Below are 21291 nucleotides of genomic sequence, written 5' to 3'. Positions count from 1 at the left end.
GTCTGTGGGGCAGGGGGGGCTCGGCGGGGGCAGCATGCCTGCGGTGCATTCCTCACATTCCCAGTCTGCTGCCTGCTCGAGTTGTGTGGGAGATGGACTGTGTGCGTGGGGGAGTGGTGGGGGGGGTGGGTGTTGCCAGCCCCCACCTCAAGGGTCCAAGCTAAGGGGGGTTGGCATGAGTGTTGGGGCACAGGGGCAAGCCCTGTGGCTGCACGGGGACTCCATGTATTTTGCTGGTACCGCTGGCCCTGCAATATCCTGCAGGCATCAGATGTGCGAGGGGTGCTGCACTGAGCAGTGGGCAGGGGGTCCCTGCCCCCTCCCAGGATTTGGGGCAGGCCACCAGAGCTGTCTGTGCAGAGTTGCGGGAATGACACCCCCAGGAGCCCCAGCACGGGTCCCCCCGCAGCTGGGGCTGCTGGGAATTGTAGCCCCTCTCGTTGGCCCTGCCAGTGCCGCTGCAGTTGTCCCCACGAATGGCATGTCCTTCCCATTGTCACAGGGTCGCAGAGCTCCCCTCACCCAGCCTGGCACAACCTGAGCTGGGGGGATTGGGTTGCTGGCTATAAATACCCTCCCTGGTCCAGCCGCAGTACGGAGCCAACAGCGATGCCTGAGCTGAAGGACAGCACTGCCACAGGAAGGTTGAAATCCAACCAGCAGCAAATACAGGCAAGAGAGGAGAAGCTGGGAAAGTCTGGAAGAGCTTCGCCATGGGGCGTGAGGCCAGGTGTGGTGACAGTCCCACCAGGGACCACAGCCTCCGCAAAATCACCCCTGCTGCTGTGTGTTCACAGGGCACTGATGATGCCTGGACCTGTGCCCTCTGTGTGCCCCCACACCGGGCAGCCCAGCCCTGGGGCTTGTGTCCTGAGCCACGGTGGCATCTGTGAGCCTCGGGCTGGGCTCACTCAGTGGCATGGGCCAGGGTGCACCATGCTGCAAAAGAGCTGGCAGCGCTCTGGGTGGGAAAAGCCTTCTCTGACCTGTGTCCTCTCCGTGCCTGCAGCAGGCAGGGAGCAGGCAGCGAGTCACCTCTCACACCTGGGAGGTGGTGATGCTCTCACAGGACCTGCTGTGGGCAGGATGCAGCCAGTGGAGGCAATAACCTTGGCAAATAAAAAAAAAAAATAAAAAGAGATGTGGGGGACAAAAGCAGAATGGGGTGGAGGGAGCATGGGAGCATCTGGGGGGCACTTGCCACAGGTGGGATGGGGTGCATGGGGTGGCCTGGGGAGGGGGCGTGGGTGCCGGGGCGTGGGTGCCAGGTGACCCCATGTTTGCATGTGCATGCCAGCAGAGGGGGCCCAGTCACCACCACCGGTACACTGTCCACTGTCCACTGTACACCCCTACAACCAGGGACACCGGCTACAACCTATCAGCTGTGCCTGCTGTCGCTTGCACACCTGGGGAAGCCAGAGGTCGTGTGGGGTGGCTGCCCCAGCTCTGTGTCCCTTGTGTGACCAGGGCATCCCCCCACAAGTGCACATGGAGGAGAGGAGCCAAAGCAGGGATGGCATCTTGTGGGGCTTGGTACACTTGCTGTCCCCCAGCCTGATGCCTGGGGCATGAAAGGCTGGGGCTCACCATGCTTCAGGGTTTCTGTAACTCCATTTTGCCTTCCCCGTCCCTTGATCCCATACCAAGTTTTAGCCTTTCTGTACTCGGTGTCCCAGGTCTTAGAGCTGACAAGTTTTCTTTCTGCAGGGCTGTGCCCAGCTCCCTAGTCCTGGGCATCTGAGTGGTGGTCCATGGCAGTCTGTGCTGGTCCATGGAAGTCTATGGTGGTCTGTGCTGGTCCGTGGTGGTCCATGGTGGTGCAAGACAGTCTGTGACGGCCCATGGTGGGCCATGACAGTTTGTGGTGGTCTATGGTGAACTGTGGTGGTCCATGGTCATCTGTGGTAGTACATGGTAGTCCATGATAGTCCTTGATGGTTCATGGTGGACTGTGGTGGCCCATGGCAGTTCATGGAGGTCCGAGATGGTCTACAGTGGACTGTGGTGGTCCATGGTGGTCTGTGGCTGTCCATGGTGGCCCATGGTAGTCTATGGTGGTCCTTGCACTGCACAAGAGTATGGCGGGCACCAAGGGCACATCTATGCCCTCCTGCCCTGGGGAGCTCATGCCCATGAGGCTCCCAGCTTGTTTTCCAGGTTCCCATCAGGCAAAACCAAGCCCCAGGTCTCCAAAACTGATGATTGTTCTAAGTGCTAAAAAATGTTTTCGCACCTCCTGGAGTGCAGCAACGTGAGCTCGCAGGCTGCAGGACCTTGCCAAGTGCCTTCACCTCTGCACTGAGAGAGGGGCCAGAAACCTGTCAACCTCAGGAGGTGACTGTAAAGAGCATGGCAGGCACCACCAGTAGGTGCATGCAGCACAGTTGGCTCCACTGGGGCTGGGCAGAGGAGCCATGTGGGCACCACTGTGCTGGGGTACATATGTCACTGGGGCATCCCTGGTGCCGCAGGAGCCCAGCACCTCCAAAAGCCACCTCATCCCAAATTAGAGAGGAACATCTCCAGGTTGGGGAGGCTTTGGCCAGGTGGGCATGAGACACACGGGGACAGGCACAGGCACCCGGGGCAACCTTTGCACATAGGGGCTTCCTATGCTCCCGCTGTCCAGGAAACCTGAAGGGCTCCTTGTCTGGGTTTGGGATTTGTGTGCCGACAACAGAAAAAATGGAGCAGAGGCAAATGTTTTAAAGGGAAAAGATGTGGGTAATGCAGCAGCTATGTGGTTCCCCCCAGCTGAGGGCACGGTCTGTCCCAGCGTGTCCATGGGTTCAGTCCTCAACACCTGTGTCCCTCTCTGCCCCAGACCCATGGCAGGACCCTGTGAGTATACTTGCAGGGCATCAGGACAGGACATGTCACCTATGTCCACCCTCAGGCAGATGCTGCCCATACTCAGCTGGGAGCATCAGCTGTGTTTCTTTCCCCTCCACCTGCTTTGGGACACCCAGGCCGGGTACAAGGGGTCCTGGCCCCATGCCCAGGTGGTCTCTTTCACCATGAAGACATCAACTATCTGTGTCTTTTCCTGTAGGGTGTCTCTAAAGCCGGGCAGTACCTCAGGGTGCTCTTATGGGTGCCAGCCACCAGCCCATGATGCACCAGGGAGATGAGGGGTGCAGGGGGACCTTATGACTAAAGCAGGGGATCTGCCTTTCTGATCCCAGAGAGAGGCCAGAGAAGATCTGTGGCATCTATCCAGGACCCAGGAAGCCCCAGTGTCCCCTGGGGCTCTCCATGTCCCTGCATCCCACTGAAGCATGGTGCCCAAGACAGGTCTAGGATTCCCCAGGGGCTCCCCAGCATGTCCTGGAGCAGTTACACACTGGCATCAGCACTGGTGGCATGGCACTGCCGTGGCAAAGTCCCCTCCATTGGGGAGCTGCCCTGGATGGCTTCCCTGTCGCAGGGTGCCTGGACCCCTGACCTCCCCAGTGGATTCCTGGGCCTAACAGGCATGTGGCACTTTTTTGGCAGGCATGGCTCCTGCATGGCCCAGGAATGATCTCCCAGGGTTATTTCTGACTCACAGGACAGGAAACATTTTGGGGTTTAAGCTGAGCTGAATAATGTGCTCATTTCCTTGTGCCGACTACAAAGCACCTGCTCCAGGGGATTTATGGAGTGCCGGCCTCTCGCACTCGCTGTGCGGCTGCCCGCCCGGATGTTTTTATTTTCCTGGGATGGCCAGCAAGTGCCAAGGCCTGTTTCCCTAAACACACTGTGCCCTCCCAGCACGTTTCCCTCAAGGGGAACCCGGGCAGAGCCATGGGCTCCAGTACACCTAGTGTGCTGGGGTACCTGGGGTGCCAGCGTGCTGGGGTGCCAGGGAGGGTGCCAGCACCCTGCCAGGGCTGAGGGCAGTGGGGATGTGTGGCTAACCCGCTGGTGCCAAAACCTGGCCTGGCACAGAGCAGCCACAGCTGGGATAAACAGCCCAGAAGAGTGTCAAAGGATGATGGAGAGGGATGGAGCATGTGGCAACCAAGGGAGGATGAGACCATGCAAGAGAGGGCAAGAGGGCAAGGGAGCCCGAGGGAGTCACGGTGTGCGGCTGCTCAAACCACAGAGCCCTGCCTGACACTAGCTGCAGGGAGGAGGCACTCAGCCTGGGGTAGCAGAGCCCATGCCACTGCTGGGGACCCACAGACACCATCCCACAGCAGACCCCATCCCACAGCTGGGGACCCACAGACACCATCCGACCTGGGCTTGCAGAGCCCCTGCAAAACACTGCTGCCAGCCTGCGGTGTGGAAACAGCTTTCCCCTGTGAGGCATGTTGGAGTGTGAGTGCTGAGGCTGTGGACACCCATGGCACATGCAGGGCATGCCAGCATGCCCCCCAGCCGACACTCCTCCAGCAGCACCGAGCTCCACCCAGCGGGCAGCCAGCCTGCAAAGGTGACATCAAGGTTTTCATTATGCTCCCTCCACTTTATCTCCTTTCTGGAGCAACAGCTTCATTGCTTTAGTCCTGGTGGGGTCAGCTCTGATCCCACTCATAGTTCCAGCCTCGGGGAGCTACCAGTCCCGCTTACCAACACCAGGAGGAAGGATGGAGTGAGCCAGCTGTCATTCCCAGGGTAGCCCTTTGTCTCCTCCTGTCCCCCTTTCCGGCTCCTGGTTGCCCAGCTCTCTCTAACCCCCCTGCTCAGCTCTTCCTGGGGTCCAGCTGCTCCTGTGAGCATTGAGTGTCCAGGTGAGCAGACATGGCTCAGAGCTGGCACCTGCCTGCACCCTGCCTGCACCCTGCCCTGGTGCACTGGGAGCTCTGTGGCTTGAAGTATCTTCAGGGCACTGGACAAGGAGTGGTGCCCATATTCCACAGCTACCCTAGGGCCCAAGGCAGCACTGGGATCCAGCTGGGGCAGCTTGGCCCAGTGATAAGCTGGGGTTGGGTTTTTTTTTTACTGTTTAGAGAGAAAATAAAGCTCTTGTGGGGAGCAGGAGCCAAGCTCCCCAGTGCCTAAAACAGCAATCGTAACACTTCCTCGGATTTATGGTGTTTGCTTTCACAATGCCAGCCGGGATCCTGTTTGCTTCCTGCTCTGCAGCTGCAGTCCCAGATGAAGGCTCAGGAGATTCAGGTTTTATAACACTCCTGGATCCTGCTGATGGCAACTTGTCCGGCATCTTTTATTACCCCCGTGCCTTCTGTGGGGCTGGAGTGGGCTGCTGCCACCCCATGCCAGCACCCACTGGCTTGGGCGCCCGCCCCTGCCTATCCACAGGGTCCCATCCTCTGGCACTGGGGGCTTGAACAGCAACTCTGCAGAGCAAGCACCCAACCTTTGCTGGGAGAGGCAGCCAACAATGCTGTGTCCTCTGTGGGCTGCAACACCCAGCTCTGCTCAGGCACAGCTACAACCTGAGAGCCAGGCCAGGCAGGAGCAGCTGGAACACACGGATGTGACCTTCTGCAGGGTCCTGGGATCTTCAAGGGTGCTGACTGCTCCTTAGTGGCATGCCTGGACATGCAGTTGGTCCCAGCTGTTGGCATCTGCCTGATACATCAAAGAGAACTTAACAGCAAAACACTTCTTCCAGCCCCTACATCCCTTCAGTGGCTCATCCACGGGTCTCAGCTGTCCCCCTGAGGTGTAAGCACCAAAACTGCCTGCCCTCTTTCACTCCTGGGAGCAGAACCTCCTCCAGCATGCAGTGGCTAGTGCAGCCGGAGAGGGTGTCAGGTCCTCCAGCCACAGCATCCCTTGGGTACCCAAGCTGAAGCTCCCAAGCACCAAGTCCAACTCCAGCTGCTGCTTTTGAAGCTACAGGGCTCCTCCTGTACAAGCTGGACTGAAATGCTGCGGACCCTCTGTGGGTGTGTGTGCTGGGGTCAGGGGGACACCCAGGGATGTAAAAGTGTGGGAAGAAGAGCAGCCAAGAGGGGCAACAGTGGGACTACAGGCTGTGGGGAACCACCAGCCTCATCCCCCAATGCACAGCTACAGCGTGGAGGGTGCTTTGCTCCCAGGTCCCTCTGCAACATGCCAAAGAGTGGCCTGACTCCCTTTCCTCCTCTGCATTTACCCAGTGAACTGCTTTGATGAAATATCCAAAGGCCATGAGTGGGCTGGTAGTCTTAACCCTCTCTTTGGGAAACCTGAATGGCTGCAGAAATCCTGGGAATGCCTCCCTGTGTCCCCATGGGAGCAGGAGCAGTGCCCCTCCACATGGCAGAGAGATGCTCTTGCCCCAGATTTTCAGTGCCCTTCTGGAAGCCTGGCCAGATCACGCGGGCCTCCAAATGAAACCCACTGCTTTTGTTTAACATTTGCCGTACTCGGTGATGAAACGATGATGGATTATTTCATTGTGGTTACTAGCATGCCAGACTTCTTTTTCCAAATACACAATAGGAATATTCATTTACTGCTCTGACGATGAACGCTTTTATCCTCCTTATATAGTAACAACTCTGCACCAAAGGGCGAGTTTCATTTGTCACCGATACACTTCACCATCCTGGCTCATGGCCCCACAGTTGATGGGTTATTCATGGGTGCCCCAAGTTTCTCTGATTTATTATCAGCCTTTTCCAACCGATCCCACCCACTCCACCATCCAGCCACACCACCCAGAAGGGCACAGCATCATTCAGGGCACTACGAGAGGGCTGGGGTAACTCTCTGAGGGGGAGAGGGGATGCAAAGCCAGGGCTGCTCCCTTGGAGGCAAGGGCACAAGGTGCAGGACGGGGGTGCAACAGGACTGTGAGGGGGTCCAGAGCAGCAGCGCGGAGGGACTACGCCTTCAAATCCAAAGGTGGTGAATCCAAAGCGGATAAAAGGAAGCACTTTTTTTTTTCACTCCATGCTTAATTAGGCTGTCACAGGAAAATGCTCAGGCCAAAATTTAGCAGGATTCAAGGAGGGTTTGGGCATTTATGGGGATAACAAAAATATCCAGCTATAATAGCAGATGCCAACACAAATTCTGGAAGGGATATTAAGCCTCACGCGTCAGGGTGTAAACCTATCCCAAACTCTCAGAAAGTAGGGAGCTTAACGCAGAGGCAGATGACCCACATACGCTACCACTACTGCCGCTGCCTCGTTGCCGGCACGGCCCTGTGCTGGCTGAGCCACTGGCTGGACCATCCCCAGAGCCCCGTTTCCTGCTGCCGGCAGCACCTCTGAAGAGGGCTGTAAATGTCTTTTGGCAATTCAGCCCTTTGCTTGCAGCTTCCCAGGGCCGCGTGGCTCCTGGGGCTCTGACCTCCTCCACCTCACCCATCCTGTTGCTTTGCATGCTGATAACAGCCTTACCACTTCAACTCAGAGACAGCTGCTCTGAGTAAGAGTCTGTGCGGACCACCAGCACATCCCCAGGTGGCATGGCATCTTCCCGGTGCTTCTTGCTTCCAGCCAAGCCCCTCGTTTCCCTCTCAGGTTACTTGTTGCCCAAATGCACTTTTGCCTCCTGATTTCATCCCTCCTCTTTGTCCTGGGGCTGGTCTCCAGCCTCTGAAAGTGGCTGCTCAGCTCCGGCATTCTGCGGATGCCGCACATATGCAGGCACAGCCCTACTTTCATGGGCACTGAGCAGATAAGCCTTGGGTCATGCCTCACGCAGAGCCTTCCTCACCCACTCCGCAGCAGTGGAAGGCACCTTACTACCTGCTTTTGGCCAAAAAACCCCACTGTCATCCCCAGCCCATGCACGGCCACAAGCCTGGCCCAGCTGCAGCCTAGGCTGCGGTGCAACTGCTGTGCGGTGGTACCTGGGAGCCAGGTGTGAGCATCTCCACCCCACTGAGGATGGTGCCATGGCATCCTGCACTGGTCATTAACCAGATGCATGTGCTGCTCCAGTTCCTGTGAGATGGGATGCTCCCGAAACCTTGGCCACTGAGAAGGATCAGGGATGGCTCAGTGTGACCGGAGGGGAGCCTGGAGCTCTCCTGGTCAGGGGCCAAGGTCTCCTGCACTGTCCATTTGCGTGCTCACCACCCTGCCGAGGGCAACCCCGCTGGGATCGCTTGGATCTCCCCTTGCTGCGGAGCCTTGCACCCACAGGGGCTTCCAACTGGAGACATTTCTGGAGGGCATGAATCAGCTTTTCACAGCTTGTTAAAAATCTTGATCCTACCTCTTGTTTTCATGCCTTTCAAATCAGGAAATGAGTTTTACAACTTTTCCAGTGGGGCACAGCTGGTGGCCAGGGTCGTAAAGCTGAACTTTATAAATATCTCTTGTGGGGATCAGGGGAAGAGCATTAAAAAGGCAGAGAGAGAGAGAGAGAGAGAGAGAGAGAGAAGGGAAAGGAGCAAAGGCAATAGAGAAGCAAGGCAACCTCAGCAAAGAAGCCCAGCTCAACATCGGCCATGGCCATGCGAGTGCAGAAGATGGGGTGTGCTTGGGGCAGACTTTGCCTGCTGCTGTCCCTCCTCCTCCAGCTGCCAGGCTCCCAGGCTAAATGCTACTTCCAGGCTAAAGGTAAGCAGGGAGGCGAGCTGGGAAGACACTGATGGGAAGAGGAGGCCTTGGCTTTCCCTGGGGTGGTAAGGCTCTGCACTGTGTGCCTGCAAAGTGCAGAAGGGACTGTGCCGAGCTCAGGAGTGCAATCATGGGCCAGGGATGAGTGGAAGGAGCAGTCTATAAACCACAGAACAGCTCCCCAGGGCTCTGGCTGAGAAACAGCTCACTGGGCCATGAAGAGCTCCTGGCAGGAGCCCAGCTGGGGCCAAGAGTGCAGGACTAGCAGCAAAGGGAGGAGGGCTCCCCATCCTTCCTCTGCTGCCTCCCTCCAGGGCTGCAGAGATGCTCAAACCCCAAGGGGTGCCAGATATGTCCTCTCCAGGGAAGCAACAACCACTGCCTCTGCCTCAGGCCTCTGGGGCAGTGGGGAGAGCCACAGGGCATGGCCAGGAGAGGACAGATGGGAGCATTGCCCTTGGCAGATGCCTGGGCATCGACCCCTGCAGGGTGGTGTAGAGCCTACCAAGTATCTTCTGTACCATGGGGCAGAAGGTGGGAGATCATAATTTCCCCCCCTACATATCCCCTCTCTGAGGGCAAAGGGGTGCCAAGGCGGCTCCCACACACCCCAGAGCAGTCCCATGTATGCTCATCTCCACTGTTTCCTTTGCAGCTCCCTGTGAGTATGAGGGGAAGCAGTTCTCCCTCGGCGAGTCATGGCTGAGCACCAACTGCCTGCTCTGCACCTGCCTGCACCCCATCGGCGTGGGGTGCTGTGAGACGTGAGTGAGGGTCTGAGGGGTGCTGGGGGCGGGCTACTGCTGGCGGTGCTGCCCAGCCACGGCACCTCAGCAGGCAGGAGGTCGTATGGGTCTGGTGGCTGCAAATGCAGCGGAATAAATGTCAGAGCCCTGAGGGGGCTGCGGGGTGCCAGGCCCTGGTGGTAAGGGGCAGAGGCGGGCAGGGGCCCACTGAGGGTGGTGGGGTGAGTCAGGGAGACAAAAGAGCGGGCTGGGGGTGTGAGACAGCACCGCGAGATGGCAGGAGCTGTGGCCCAGCCTGCCTGAGCTGGCCTGGGAGACACCCCAGTCAGCAGGGCTGGCAGCAGAGGAGCCACCCGGCCCTGCCAGCAGCCCCCTGGCACAGACCAGGAGGAGCTGACAGCGCTGTGCCCTCTCCTGCAGCACCCAGCACCCCATCGACTTCCCTGACTGGTGTGAGGCCCACTACGACTCGCAGACCTGCCAGATCTCGGTGGTGCAGAAGGCCAACCCCAGCCTGCCCTGCGTGAAGAGCATGGAGCACGAGTGGGGCTCAGCTGGCACCCCTGAGCCACTGAGCAACAAGGTGCTGAGTGCGGGGCTAAGCAGATAGAGGCTCAGCAACACCCTGTGCCCCCCTCCCCTGGCATCATCCTCCCTTCTCCAGAGCAAACCTCCTGCATGCTCCAGACCTGCCCCATCCCATAGAGACGTCACTGCTGCCACCTTCAAGGGAAACCACTATCCACACACTATGGTTCTGAGTTAACATTTACACCCTAGCGCTGCCATGGTACGGCTTTGCTTCCACCTTCAGCTTCCTGAACTGGACTGGGGCGCCCTCCCCGTGAGATGTCCTCTGCACCGTGGGAAGGTGAATCCTATGGGATCTCCTCCCAGGTGGGCAGGAAACCTCAGCTACTAAAGAAAGGGTACAGGACGAAATTAGCCTGCATCGCAGTCTTTTACTCCTGCATCCGGCCACAAGCTAAGGAGCTCCCTCCTCCCTCCGAGACTCCCATTCCCCTGCAGAGCAGCCACTGGGAGCTCACTGGGGAGCACCACAGCCCTTCACGCAGGACCCATGCACCCCGGCCAGACTTTTCTCTGCTGCAGAGCGTGAGGGGGCACAGCCCACCTCTGGAACCACTAACGTCCCTGCTCCTGCAGCTTCCAGGACCGGAGAGGGTCCCCAGCACTGCAGGCCAGCCCTGGGCACCACTGCAACAGAGCCAGCCCAGGGTGGGCAGTGGAGCAAGGGCAACCACTAGAAGATGTCCCCAGGGGAGGTCTCAGTCCCAGCTGCAGGGGAGCAGGACCCAGGTGCCCTGCCAAGGTTCAGGGAGCTGAAGTGATCCTTGTGTGCCAGGGTGGAGCTGGCCGCCCTGGCAGCCTGCCCCAGCTGGTGCCATGCCTGTGCTGCGCAGAGCCTTGTGTAGATGTTTCTGTTCTTGCAATAAAGATATTCAACAAAGAGGAGGTCTCCAGCCTGTGAATGTTGTGCCAGGTGGGCTTTGTCCCACTGTGAACAGTGTGGGAATAATGCTCTTGGGAAGGCCAACTTTTACACATTCAGATATTTATTAGATTTCCATGCAAAGAGGAAAACTCTTTGAATGGTTTGGTAGAAATGGGGGGCTGGATGTTGAGCAGAGAGGCTTCCATCCCAGCTCCTGAATGCACAGTCCTTCGCTCCAGTCCCCAAGGAACCCAAGACCAGTGGGTTGCCTTTGTGACCAAGGAGCATAGGCAGAGAAGAGCCCAGGTGCTCAGTGCTTCTCAGTTTTGGATCATCACTATGGGGCTGCCACAGCAGGCAGCTGCACCCAGGATACCAGCATGTGCCAGCGGCACAGGGCCGTCCTGCCAGGACCTGCCTCCTCTGGGTGAAGGTAACAGGGGCACTGGGCTGTGCGCATGAGGCACCCTCACAAGAGGCAGGATGCGTACTGGAGCCAGAGAGCAGGCTCCCATCCAGCCCAGGTGGCCAGTGTGCCTCACCTCGACACCAGACCTCTGCTTGTAGGGTCTCTGTAAATGGGAAAGCTTTCACCTGAGGCTGGTATGGGGCTTCACTGGAAGAGCTACCTTCTCCTTCCCATGGGCTGGGTCTGTCCCCCTTGGAAGCCTCAAGGGGTAAAAGCAGGTCATGTCGCTCCCTGGGATTTCTTTTTGGTAAGTGCTGGGACTTGCACCTTCACCCAGGTAGGAAGGGTGCAGCTCCCAGCCAAGGGCTGCAGCAAACACAATGCTCCTCCACCCACAGGTGGGACAGACTTGCCTAGTGCCCACTTGGGCATCGCAGATGAACCTGAGGGGACACTGGGATGTGCGCCGTGCAGCATGCCGGTGACAGTCCTGCCCACCATCCCCACCGGCGGCATGTGCCTGCAGCACTGCGGGCCCCTACCAGCTCTCCCCACTTCAGATGGTGATGGAGTTAGTGCTGGAGAACTGAGACACATAGGAAGCCAGGATGGGGTTGGTGGGAAGGACTTTGATGGGCAAGTCCCAGCTGAAAGTGTCCACTTCCATCTGCTCCACCCCAGTCCAGGTGGTGGCCTCCGACTGGCTCCCACGAACCAGGCAAGTCCCCGCTGACTCCCCAGAGGTCACAAACTCAAAGTGCAGCCTCCACTTCAGGGACACTGTGGGAAAGAGGGGGGTCAGCAGCCAACACCACAAGGGAGGGGACAGCAGCTGTCTCAGCACTGGCTGTCCCACCAAGGGGACAGGCAAATAAGCCCACTCACGGAGGCCAGCTCCCTCCTACAAGACACAGCCCTGCTAAGCAAGGGCAGGGCTGGGGACATTGCAGTCCTCCTGCAGAGACAAGCAGGGGTGGGTCCCATCCCTGGTGGCCACTAACCGATGTTGGTGGTGAATCCTGGTGTAGAGCTGAGCGGGATGGGGAGGCTGAAGCTGCTCTGGGCCGTGTGCAGGCAGGCCTCCTGATGGCGGGCATGTGTGCTGAAAGAGACAGGCTGCCCCCGCCGGCGCTGGAACTCCTCCTGGATGCTCTCCTCTGTCTGCAGGCTTACCGAGAACTGCAGGGGAATCAGCAGGGTTCTCACTCTCATAACCTCGCACAGCTCTGGCACAAAGCCCCTAGTTTCCCAAGGCTCAGAACCAGAGCACTTCCCCACCTCACACCCCAAGGGGACCTGAGCTGGGTCCCACTAGAAACCCCACAGCAGCCCAGTGCCACCCCAATTCTTCCTTACCTCTCCCCCACCCAGAACCCCTGCCTCTCCCCACAGTGACCCTGAAGCCAGCACTGACCTGAAGACACGGGATGTCTCCTTCTGAGAAGTTAAAGGTCCCAATGACATCTTCTCCAATCTTATACATGGTCTTAAAGATGCAGAATGTCCCCACCTTCCCACGAGTGTTGCTGATGTTATACAGGTCTGAGGAGTGAGAGGAGGCAGGGAAAGGGTTGCAGCAGGACGAGGCTCTGCTCCATCCAGCGCTCTGGGTTAACCACAGAGCCCAGCAGACATGACCCCATGCCTGCTGCTTGTGTGTGAAGGACAGGCCCTGGAAGTGGCATTCCCTTTGGGAAACGCCTGCAGTGAGCAATAGCAAATCACATGCTGGTTGCGATATGCTGGGGAGAGGGTCTCTCTGGCTGAATTAGGAAAAGCCTGAGACCGCCAGGCAGGAACCCATGGGAAACTGTCCCAAGTGGGCCCTGATGGAGCTGCTCCACATCCCCAGTCAGAGCTTCACTTTTTCGCAGTGAGCCCTGACCTGTACTTCATGACCAGGTTAGGACAGCAGGTTCAAGCAGGGGATATGACCTACGCAGGCTGCGTCGGGAGGTGGCCACTGTGAGCAGTTCTGTCGCCAGGTCTGCCAGGCGAGAGTCTTTCTTCAAGCCCTCCTCCTCCTCCAGGAAGGGGTTTGAGGGCGCAACAGCCTCATCCTGTGGGAACTGGTAATCCTTGAGCCCTGGGGAGAGGGTGAGAGGGTCAGCAGGGCAGGGTGCAGCCAGACCTGTGCCCGCAGGGAGGGTGGCGCGTGGTCTCACCGTGCAGCACGAGGACACGGAAGGGAACGCGCAGAAGCTTGATGGGGGAGTTGACACGCTGGCAGCCGATGGTCAGCTTGTACACATACTTCACTGACTGTCCCCGAAAGGAGGGGGGGCCATCTATGGGCAGCGTCTCACTGTATGAATCTGCAAGGAGTGCAGAAAAGACTGTTTTTGAAGGCCAAAAGGAAGCTCCTGGAGCTGCTGCTCACAGGCTCCCTGCACTGAGGGTTAGGAACTGCAGTGGGGCTAAGCTAGGGACAGTGCCTGGTGCTTTCTGCCGAATCTTCTCCCACAGCAGGCCAAGCACATCCCTGGCTTCCCTGCACCAGCACTCTGCTCCTCACATCACACGTGCCACCATCCAGACATTGCTTCCAGCACATACAAACACACACACAAACTCTGGCTCTAAAGAATGTGAAAGACGTAAAATCCAGGAACACAAACACATGAGAGCTAAGCTTGCTCATCACGAGTTCAACCTGAATTTGCCTCTGTGCACTTCCTTCATGCACTGCTTTCGTGATGCGGTCACATGCTGCAGATCCCTCAGGGCTGTGCCCCATGCAGCAGAAAGGTGCTGATCACTACTTCATGCCTCTTTTGATATTCGCTTTACACAAACCCCAAACTCAGCAACAAAAATTAGTTTCTTCCTGTGTTTTTCCCTGAAGCACCAGGTCTAAATGGCCAAGAAACAATTAAGAGACCTTCACAACAACCTGTGGCATATCCCCCTTGACAGACTGATGACTTAGACCACAAAGCCTCCGACTCCGAGATCTCTGAGAAGCCAAGCCCTGGCTATACACCACATTCAGCCCTCTCGAAGTCCCCTGGCCACCACACAAACCCCAACGCTTCTCAACACAGCGTGAACGCTTCTGCAGCTTTCCCAGACTGCATGCTGTATAATAAGAAAGGCGCAAACAGTGAACTGTGGCAAGTCTCCACCTCTCTGGCTTGCCCACCGTGACGCAGATACACCCTGCCAGAGGAAGGGCAGCATCCTGCTGTGAAACCACAGATCTCTCCCCATGTCTGGCACATCCTAAACACTGAGGATTAGATTAAAAGCTAGGGTTACATTTTAAATATAACTTCTAGATTTAAAATAACAGAATTGGAAGGAAGAAAAAAGCCCCCGCTAGTGGATAGCACCCACAGGCTGTCACACCTTAAAACACAAGGGTGTCCCACTGGACTAGGGTGCAGATAAAGCTGAGAACTGTCCTGACAGGGAAGAAAATCAGGTCTTCCCAAGGAAGGAAGCAGAATGCTGTAACCCCCTGTACCAGCCTTAACTAGAGTGCTCACAAAGACCTTCATGCCCAGTGTGGATAAGCTGAGCAGAGACCACCGCCGCCCAAGGAGGACGGGCGGTTTGCTGCCCAGCACAGGAATGCTGAGACTCGGGAAGTTGAAGCTTCTGTTCGTATCCCAGAAGGAAGCACATTCCTGGTGCTATGGATGCCTTCCTTACCCACCCGCTGTATCCTCTGGCTGAGCTCTTGGCCCATGTCCAGGCTTCTTCCATTTCCGCCCCTCTCTGTGATCTACCAAATACTTAAAGGTATTACAAAACCGGAGAAGAGGCAAAAACAGCCACAGAAATGACTTGAGGGCTTGAGAAAATGTTTTATGATGACAAATTTAAACAGCTCAGTCTGGGCACTGTGTCAAAGGGATGGGAGGTGAGACCACTTCAACATATAGGCACCGTAACAAGGGGAAGATATTGGTGAATGAGCTGGTCGGCAACTGAAAACAAGGCCTTTTATCAGGGGACAGCCTGACACAACCTCAACTATACATGCCAGCTCTGGCTACAGTTTAATAACATAGTACTTTGCTGAAGCAGAACTAAGATTTCTTGGGGTTTTTTTTTGTCTTTCCAAACTGTGCAGCAAAACTCAAAAACTTCTGAAAAACAGGAAATGAAGAATTAAGATACACACCCACACAGACTTAACTCTGCCTCCACGGAGCTGGCAGGAATCCCCAGGAATGATCTGTGAGCATGCCAGCTTGCAGTCTCGCGTGAGAGGAGCAGCACCGCAGGCTGATGGGATTGGTGTGGGCAGCCTGGAAGAGCCAGGGGGTTTCAGTGCTAAAAAGCCCAGTGCCACACAGCGGCATCACATGTGACACATGCAATAGACACGTGTGTCACGCAACCGAGGAGAAAGGCTGTAACATACAGCTAAGGAACCTCAAAGTGTAGGAGAGTTTGTGTCCTTCCTACAAAGCTACATCCAAGCACTGCCTGTGCCAGTGTCACCCAGTGGCAGAGCGGGGACACACACAAAACACATCACTGGGAAGGACAGACTATCGCTAGCTTAGCTGGGGGCTGAACAGCTTCTGCCTGTAAAGCCAGCACACAAAGAAATCCTTTCAATCCATCCCAGCCACCTGGAGGCTGGACTTTAGTCAGTGATCTGCTCTCCCAGAGACTATCAAGCCTGCCTAAGATGCTCCAGGAAAAGGGGCTTCCCCCTGCTCCTGGGGAATGGATGCTCCGGCTCCACACCTGTCAGCAGCAAGGAGCACAGGAGAATCCAGGTGAGCCTCAGGCCAGCTGAGGTTTTTGCCTCCTCCTCCTCCCTGGCACAGCCACTTTCAGAAAGCACAGGGGCCTTGGCTCTGATGCAGCAGGGCCCACTCCTTTTCCCTGCATGCTGCTGTAGAATAGTAAGTAGATAACTAAACATGCTCAGATGATAGGCGTTGCAGTTTAGGAGAAGCAGCCCAGACAGCACTGCCCCACCTTGCTAACCACTTAGCCAAGCCAGATTGGTTTCAACCTGTGTGCCTTTCCCTTCAGTCAGGCCCCTCCAAGCCTAGAAAGGCAGGAGATCCCAGCTTCAAAACCAGCATGTTGCAGCCCACGGCTCCTTGGTCTCACTTGCAGCTCTGCTCTCACCTCCCCAGAGCAAAATGCTCCAGCGGAGCCCCTTCCACCGCAAGCACTGCCTCTCCACTCCCTTTGCTCTGGGACTTGAGAGGTTTCCATCAACTGTTCCCAGCAGATCCCTAGGGCAACTCGAGGAAGCCACCCACATGCAGCCTGCAATGCCTAACCATAGGCTGCTGGAACACAAAGGAGATCTGGCACAAGCTGACAGGCTGGATCACACAGCCACCGACAAAGAGACAACAGCGCATACTCGTATTTTCATGGCTGTCTACTCAGGTAGAAGCAGCTGCCCAGAACAATGAAAATGAGTTGCTGCAAATTCCTCACGAAAAGGATGAAAATTTCTCTAAACAGCAAAAGGGAAAGTAGTGATGAGGGAGAGCTTAAAGGGGACCCACTGGAAGGACACCATTTGAGGGCTTTGGAGACATGGAGAGCTTTGACCAGAGAAGATAAGAAGTGCTCACTTTTACAGCAGGAAAACTAGAACAGGCAGAAGATTCTGTGATCTCCATGACAGACATAACCTGAAGAGGAAGCATGGACCTTTGGAGCATGCCAGCCTAAATCCCAAGGATACTCCAATGCGGCTGAAGAAATAAAGGCAAGGAAATGCAGGTGCATGTAACCATTTCTTCAGCTGCAGGCAGGTTATTTCAAAACGTTTTATGCCTCACAGCTACAGAACAGACCTGTGGCAAAGGACATGGGCTAGGAGCAGGACCGAGGGACACGTTGCAGTACACAGCCCTAATACAGTGGAAAACAGACTCCGGGTGATGCAGCAGTTCATCAGCACTCATGCTTCCACCAAAGCACCTCGCCTTCTGCGAGCACCGGGATCTCTGACTTGCAGCACTCAGGCCTGCAAAGCCAGCCTGGAGAGCAGGGCTCCCCAGAGGTGAGCAATCTGTGCGGGTGAAGAGAAGACAGGACTCACAGGACTTTGACTCCCCAGGATCCAGTCGCAAGTCACAGAAGAGAATCTTTGGTGGAGTGGACAGGATACACTGACCCCGCTCTCCTGGAAGAGAAGACCCACCACATGAATGCTGCTCAGCCTCGGGGCCCAGGCCAGCCGGGCCTTATCCTTGCGGGGGGGAATGGGGAGGAGAAGGGGTTGATGAGGAAATATCTCATGCCCTGGTGAGATCACAAGACATTCCCAGATCAGCTGGACAGAAAACCCACACTTTTCGCTCCAAGCTAGCACCACTTTGATCTCAGTATTAAGAAGGCCCTGGAGCAGCCATCACCAGGGATTCGCACAATTAAAGCAACATAGACTTCTTGCTCACTTCTATGTGTGCTGCCCTCAAAACACACCTTATAGTCTGCTTTACTCCTGCTCACTGTGCTCTAACCATCCGTACCTGGAGATTCAGGAGCGGCACTCACCTCTGTTGGGGACGAAGACTGTCTCGTTCTCAGCCTGCACGTCATGTTTGCTGCCATCAGAGGGAGGGAGTGCTACCCGGTTCTCACTGGTGTGAAACTGGCAATGGATCTGGGCGCTAGCCCACGCCAGCATCTCACTGAGGGCAAAGAAAAGCAACACTCATGTCTGTACTTTAAACCTGGATTACGGCAAGCATGAAGTGACATGCAGAGCAGCACTCCAAGGCACCTCCGGTGATAACACGACCATCAGGGAAGTGGGCAGACTCAAAAGCAACAAGTATCTGCAGCCTGGGTTCAGCTGCCCTGCCCAGAGCACCTTGGCTGCCCCAAGCTCAACACTCCCCAGGGCAGGCAGGGCACAGCCGTGCTCCTGCCCCACAGCACTGTCCCCCTCAAGAACATCAACTTCTGGTTGTGTCAGACCAGAGGATACTTCTGGGTCCTTCACAAGGACCTGTTTTCTCCTCAGGATCCAAAGGATTAATTGATGGCTATAGGGGAGGTAAAGGTGCCATTTTGTCACCTCTTTCTACAGCTACAAGAACTGGTTGCATAAAGAATGAAAAACAGCATCAGTCTGTACTCTGCTACGACCTCAGCCATTCCACAGGTTATTTCCCATGGCATTACTGACGTCTTTCAGTTTCCAACACACTCACCTATTTTTATTTCAGTAGCGGTCTGATTAATTTAGTCAGTGAATGGTTCCTTTGGTGTTTCCTAGCATCATGATCTGATTAGTAAGCACTGACACCAGAGTTTTAGGTGGCACGGGGAATTTTTGTGGCACACAAGTATCTCCTGATGTGACACATCAGAGCTGTTAAACATCTGGCTGAACCAGAGAAAAAGGTGTGCTGCATATGTTTCAGCTGACTAATAATGTGCTGTTTGATCTTTTCTATGTGCTGGCTGCCTTTACCCAAACATGTGCTGCTTACTCTACCCAGTTACCTCTAACCCCGCAATTCTAGCTCTGCATCTTCAAAAGTACCATCGAGGCTTTTCCATAAGGGCTGCTGTAAAATTTTTCTGTTGTAAGGTATCTGCTATATGGAAACAGAGAAACACTCTTGCTTAAGAGACAACGTTTACTAATTTTATGTAAGCTTAGCATGACTACAGTACCTTCAAACACCGTATTTTGAAACTTCTTTTTCCCCCCATTTATTTCAGTACCACGCAGCAATGCCACTGGATTGTTTTCTTTTTTTAACCAGACACCCAGACAAAATTTGCCTGTGCCTGCCTACCAGCAGACCTGGCTTGTCCAGCTGGCAGGGCAAAGAAGGATCCTGCACTGGTTCTGAGTTGCTCCATGCCGCCTTTGGGCAGAAGAGCTTTGCTTCTTATATGCCTTGTACACAATCAAATTCACTTTCTGCCGCCTACTTACTGTCCTTTTGTTCTGTCCCTACACTCGACATGCATGCCTCTCAGTTCCTCCACCTGTGCCGCAGCTTTTGCTAGCCCTGAAAGCTTCTAGTCCCTGACAGGTCTATCTGCCTGTTGCAGTGACTGTGCTTTGATCTGCCTTTACGCAACCCACAGCTTCAATTTCCAAACCACCAATCTATTTAGTGTTGCCACTCATATGACTTAGCCAGGTCTCATCAGCTTGGTCATCTGCTTTTTTATTCAAAAACTTTATTTTTAACAAAAGGCTGTTTTCTGTGGACCACAACACACCTGAAGTTCCCAAATATAGCACCCACAATTGCCCTGCAAACCCCCAAAACTGCTCCACCTGGTACCTTTGCAGTCCCACGTTTCGGAACCAGGAAAAGCAGCACTGTCACTGCACAAGACAAAACTCCGGAAAGCTAGATGCTTATGCCGCAGCTGAATTTGAAGGCTCAATTCAGCAGGCAAGAGGAACCAGGAAGAAGAAGATGGAAAGTTAAGGAAGGCAATAAACAAAGAAGGCCTGAAGTGGTAATGCAAGAGACTGCTTTGCCGCTGCTGAGACTGCAAGCACTGGAAGTGGGTCCACCACCACAACATTCATGTGCGAAATGCGTGCTGGTGACGAAAAGATGCTGAACCTGACAGGGCTGGAAACAGACACTTCCCAGGAAGGGCTGAAGATGAGAAAGCACTCTCCACCCCTGGAGAATCAGACAAGGCCACACACTCAGCAGACATGGAAGCTTTGGGTGACTACTTATGATGAGGAGTCACCCCCTGTGAGCCAATATAGGAAGCTCCCATCTTCTCACATTTCCTCAACACCTATTTTGGGCACACAATGACGAGGGGAGACGCAGTGCTCATAGGCTGGGCCACAGAAAATGCTGCCACTTTCTGACTCTTGTCAGTGCTCGCCCCTTGGCCTACCAGCTCTGGAGGCACGGATCACACTGATATGTCAGTGCACTGCTGGATAGAGAAAGCTCTTTCCATAAACATAGGAAATAATGACGTTGTCTGGATGTTGCCCTGTGATACCGTCACCCTGGTGTAACTAGATATCCTGCTTTGTCAGCCAGTTTCGCTTCATTTTCTGCCAGTAACCCTGTTGCTGAGGGCTCACCTGAGGAGCAATTAAGAGTATCTCTAACTGAATTTTTTTTTTCCTTGCCTCTTTCTTAGGGACAGAAAACAGGAATAATTACCTCAGTTTCATGGTACAAAGCACCCTTAAGGGAGTACCTCAGGCAGGAAAGCCACCAGTGGCTAATATGGCACCATTGCCCCACAACGGAGCCATGACTATGTATGGCTGCTTGGGCGGATGGGAGGGACAGGCAGCTCTGCCCCTTCGTGCACAGAAAGGCCTACCGGCACAGGCCGCTGTACCTGCTGGCGGAGGTAGATGAGGCCGATAAAGGGTTGGTGAAAGTGATCACGCACTCCAGCACCTCCCCTGCCAGGAAGACGGGCCCACGGCCCAGCTTGGCCAACACCTCGATCATGACTTGGACAGCCCTACCGCACACCTGCCAAAAAAAAAAACAAACCAACACACACAAAAAAAACAAACAAAACCCCAAAGAGTGGGCATGGAGAGAGGGTTGGAGGCTGTAACAGAAGGGGAACGGCAAGAACCCTGCCGGGCACAGGCACGCAGGGAGGTCAGGGAGAGACACAGGGGTGTACAGGGGTCAGGGGCAGCCCTGGCCTTGCACACACGCAAACACACAGAGGTGTGCGGGGGAAACAGGTGCAGCCCCAGCCACCCACACACAGACACACCACCCCCCACCCGCCTCCCTCAGCCCACCCAGGCGCACGGCGGGCCAGGACACACCGCGGGGGGTGAGGGACCCCACCCGGGGGGGCTCAGGGGCGGCCCCGACTACAAAACACACACACAAAAGGTAAAGACCCACCAGAGGGGCGCGGGGCCGCGCGCCCCCGCCGCCCCGGCCCCACTCACCGCCCCGCACCGTTCCGGGCCCAGCTTCTCCTCTGCTGCTCGGCGGGGCTCGGGCGCCGCTCGGGAACGCTCGGGAACGCTCGGGCAGCGCTCGGGAACGCTCGGCAGCGCTCGGGAACGCTCGGGAACGCTCGGGCGCTCTCGGTCGGGCGCTCCCGGGATCGCCAGTCGCGCCGGCGGCGGGGCGGCTCCGGCTTTCCGGACGCGCTCGGTGGCGCGCTGGGCTCCGTGCCCCGGCGGGGGGGGGGGGGGGGGGCGTGGGGGGGGAAACGGACGTGGGCGTGGCGGGGCGTGGCGGCGCGCCGCGCGCGGTGAAGAGGGCGCGCGCGGGACGGCGCGGGGGGGGG

General features: G+C 56.1%; 2 protein-coding genes across 4 annotated transcripts; one reads left to right on the top strand and one right to left on the bottom strand.

The window, feature by feature from the left end:
* The first annotated feature begins 8280 nt into the window (after nt 1-8280).
* On the top strand, nt 8281-10673 carry MSMP (microseminoprotein, prostate associated). Its single transcript, XM_075079143.1, has 3 exons — nt 8281-8462; nt 9118-9226; nt 9629-10673. Exons 1-3 carry the CDS (start codon nt 8351-8353, stop codon nt 9816-9818), a joined length of 411 nt encoding a protein of 136 aa, XP_074935244.1. The 5' UTR covers nt 8281-8350; the 3' UTR covers nt 9819-10673.
* A 94-nt stretch (nt 10674-10767) lies between these two features.
* Nucleotides 10768-21060, bottom strand: RGP1 (RGP1 partner of RAB6A GEF complex). 3 transcript variants are annotated; one of them, XM_075079855.1, is made up of 9 exons: nt 20945-21060; nt 20365-20504; nt 17563-17699; nt 17105-17188; nt 13239-13388; nt 13013-13159; nt 12488-12615; nt 12075-12252; nt 10768-11853 (listed from the first exon to the last, which is right to left on the bottom strand). In XM_075079855.1, the coding sequence occupies exons 2-9, from the start codon at nt 20478-20480 to the stop codon at nt 11630-11632; spliced, it is 1164 nt and encodes a 387-aa protein (XP_074935956.1). In that variant the 5' UTR covers nt 20481-20504; nt 20945-21060; the 3' UTR covers nt 10768-11629. The 3 variants fall into 3 exon arrangements, with proteins under 3 accessions (XP_074935956.1, XP_074935957.1, XP_074935958.1); XM_075079856.1 differs by having other exon boundaries at nt 20898-20989; XM_075079857.1 differs by lacking the exons at nt 17105-17188; nt 20945-21060 and having other exon boundaries at nt 20365-20621.
* Between the last annotated feature and the right edge of the window lie 231 nt (nt 21061-21291).

Source organism: Phalacrocorax aristotelis, chromosome Z (genome assembly GCF_949628215.1).
Source record: "Phalacrocorax aristotelis chromosome Z, bGulAri2.1, whole genome shotgun sequence".
Classification (NCBI taxonomy): Eukaryota; Metazoa; Chordata; class Aves; order Suliformes; family Phalacrocoracidae; genus Phalacrocorax; species Phalacrocorax aristotelis.
Note: the sequence above shows the minus strand (reverse complement) of the source record. Positions and strands in the feature narration are given on the sequence as shown.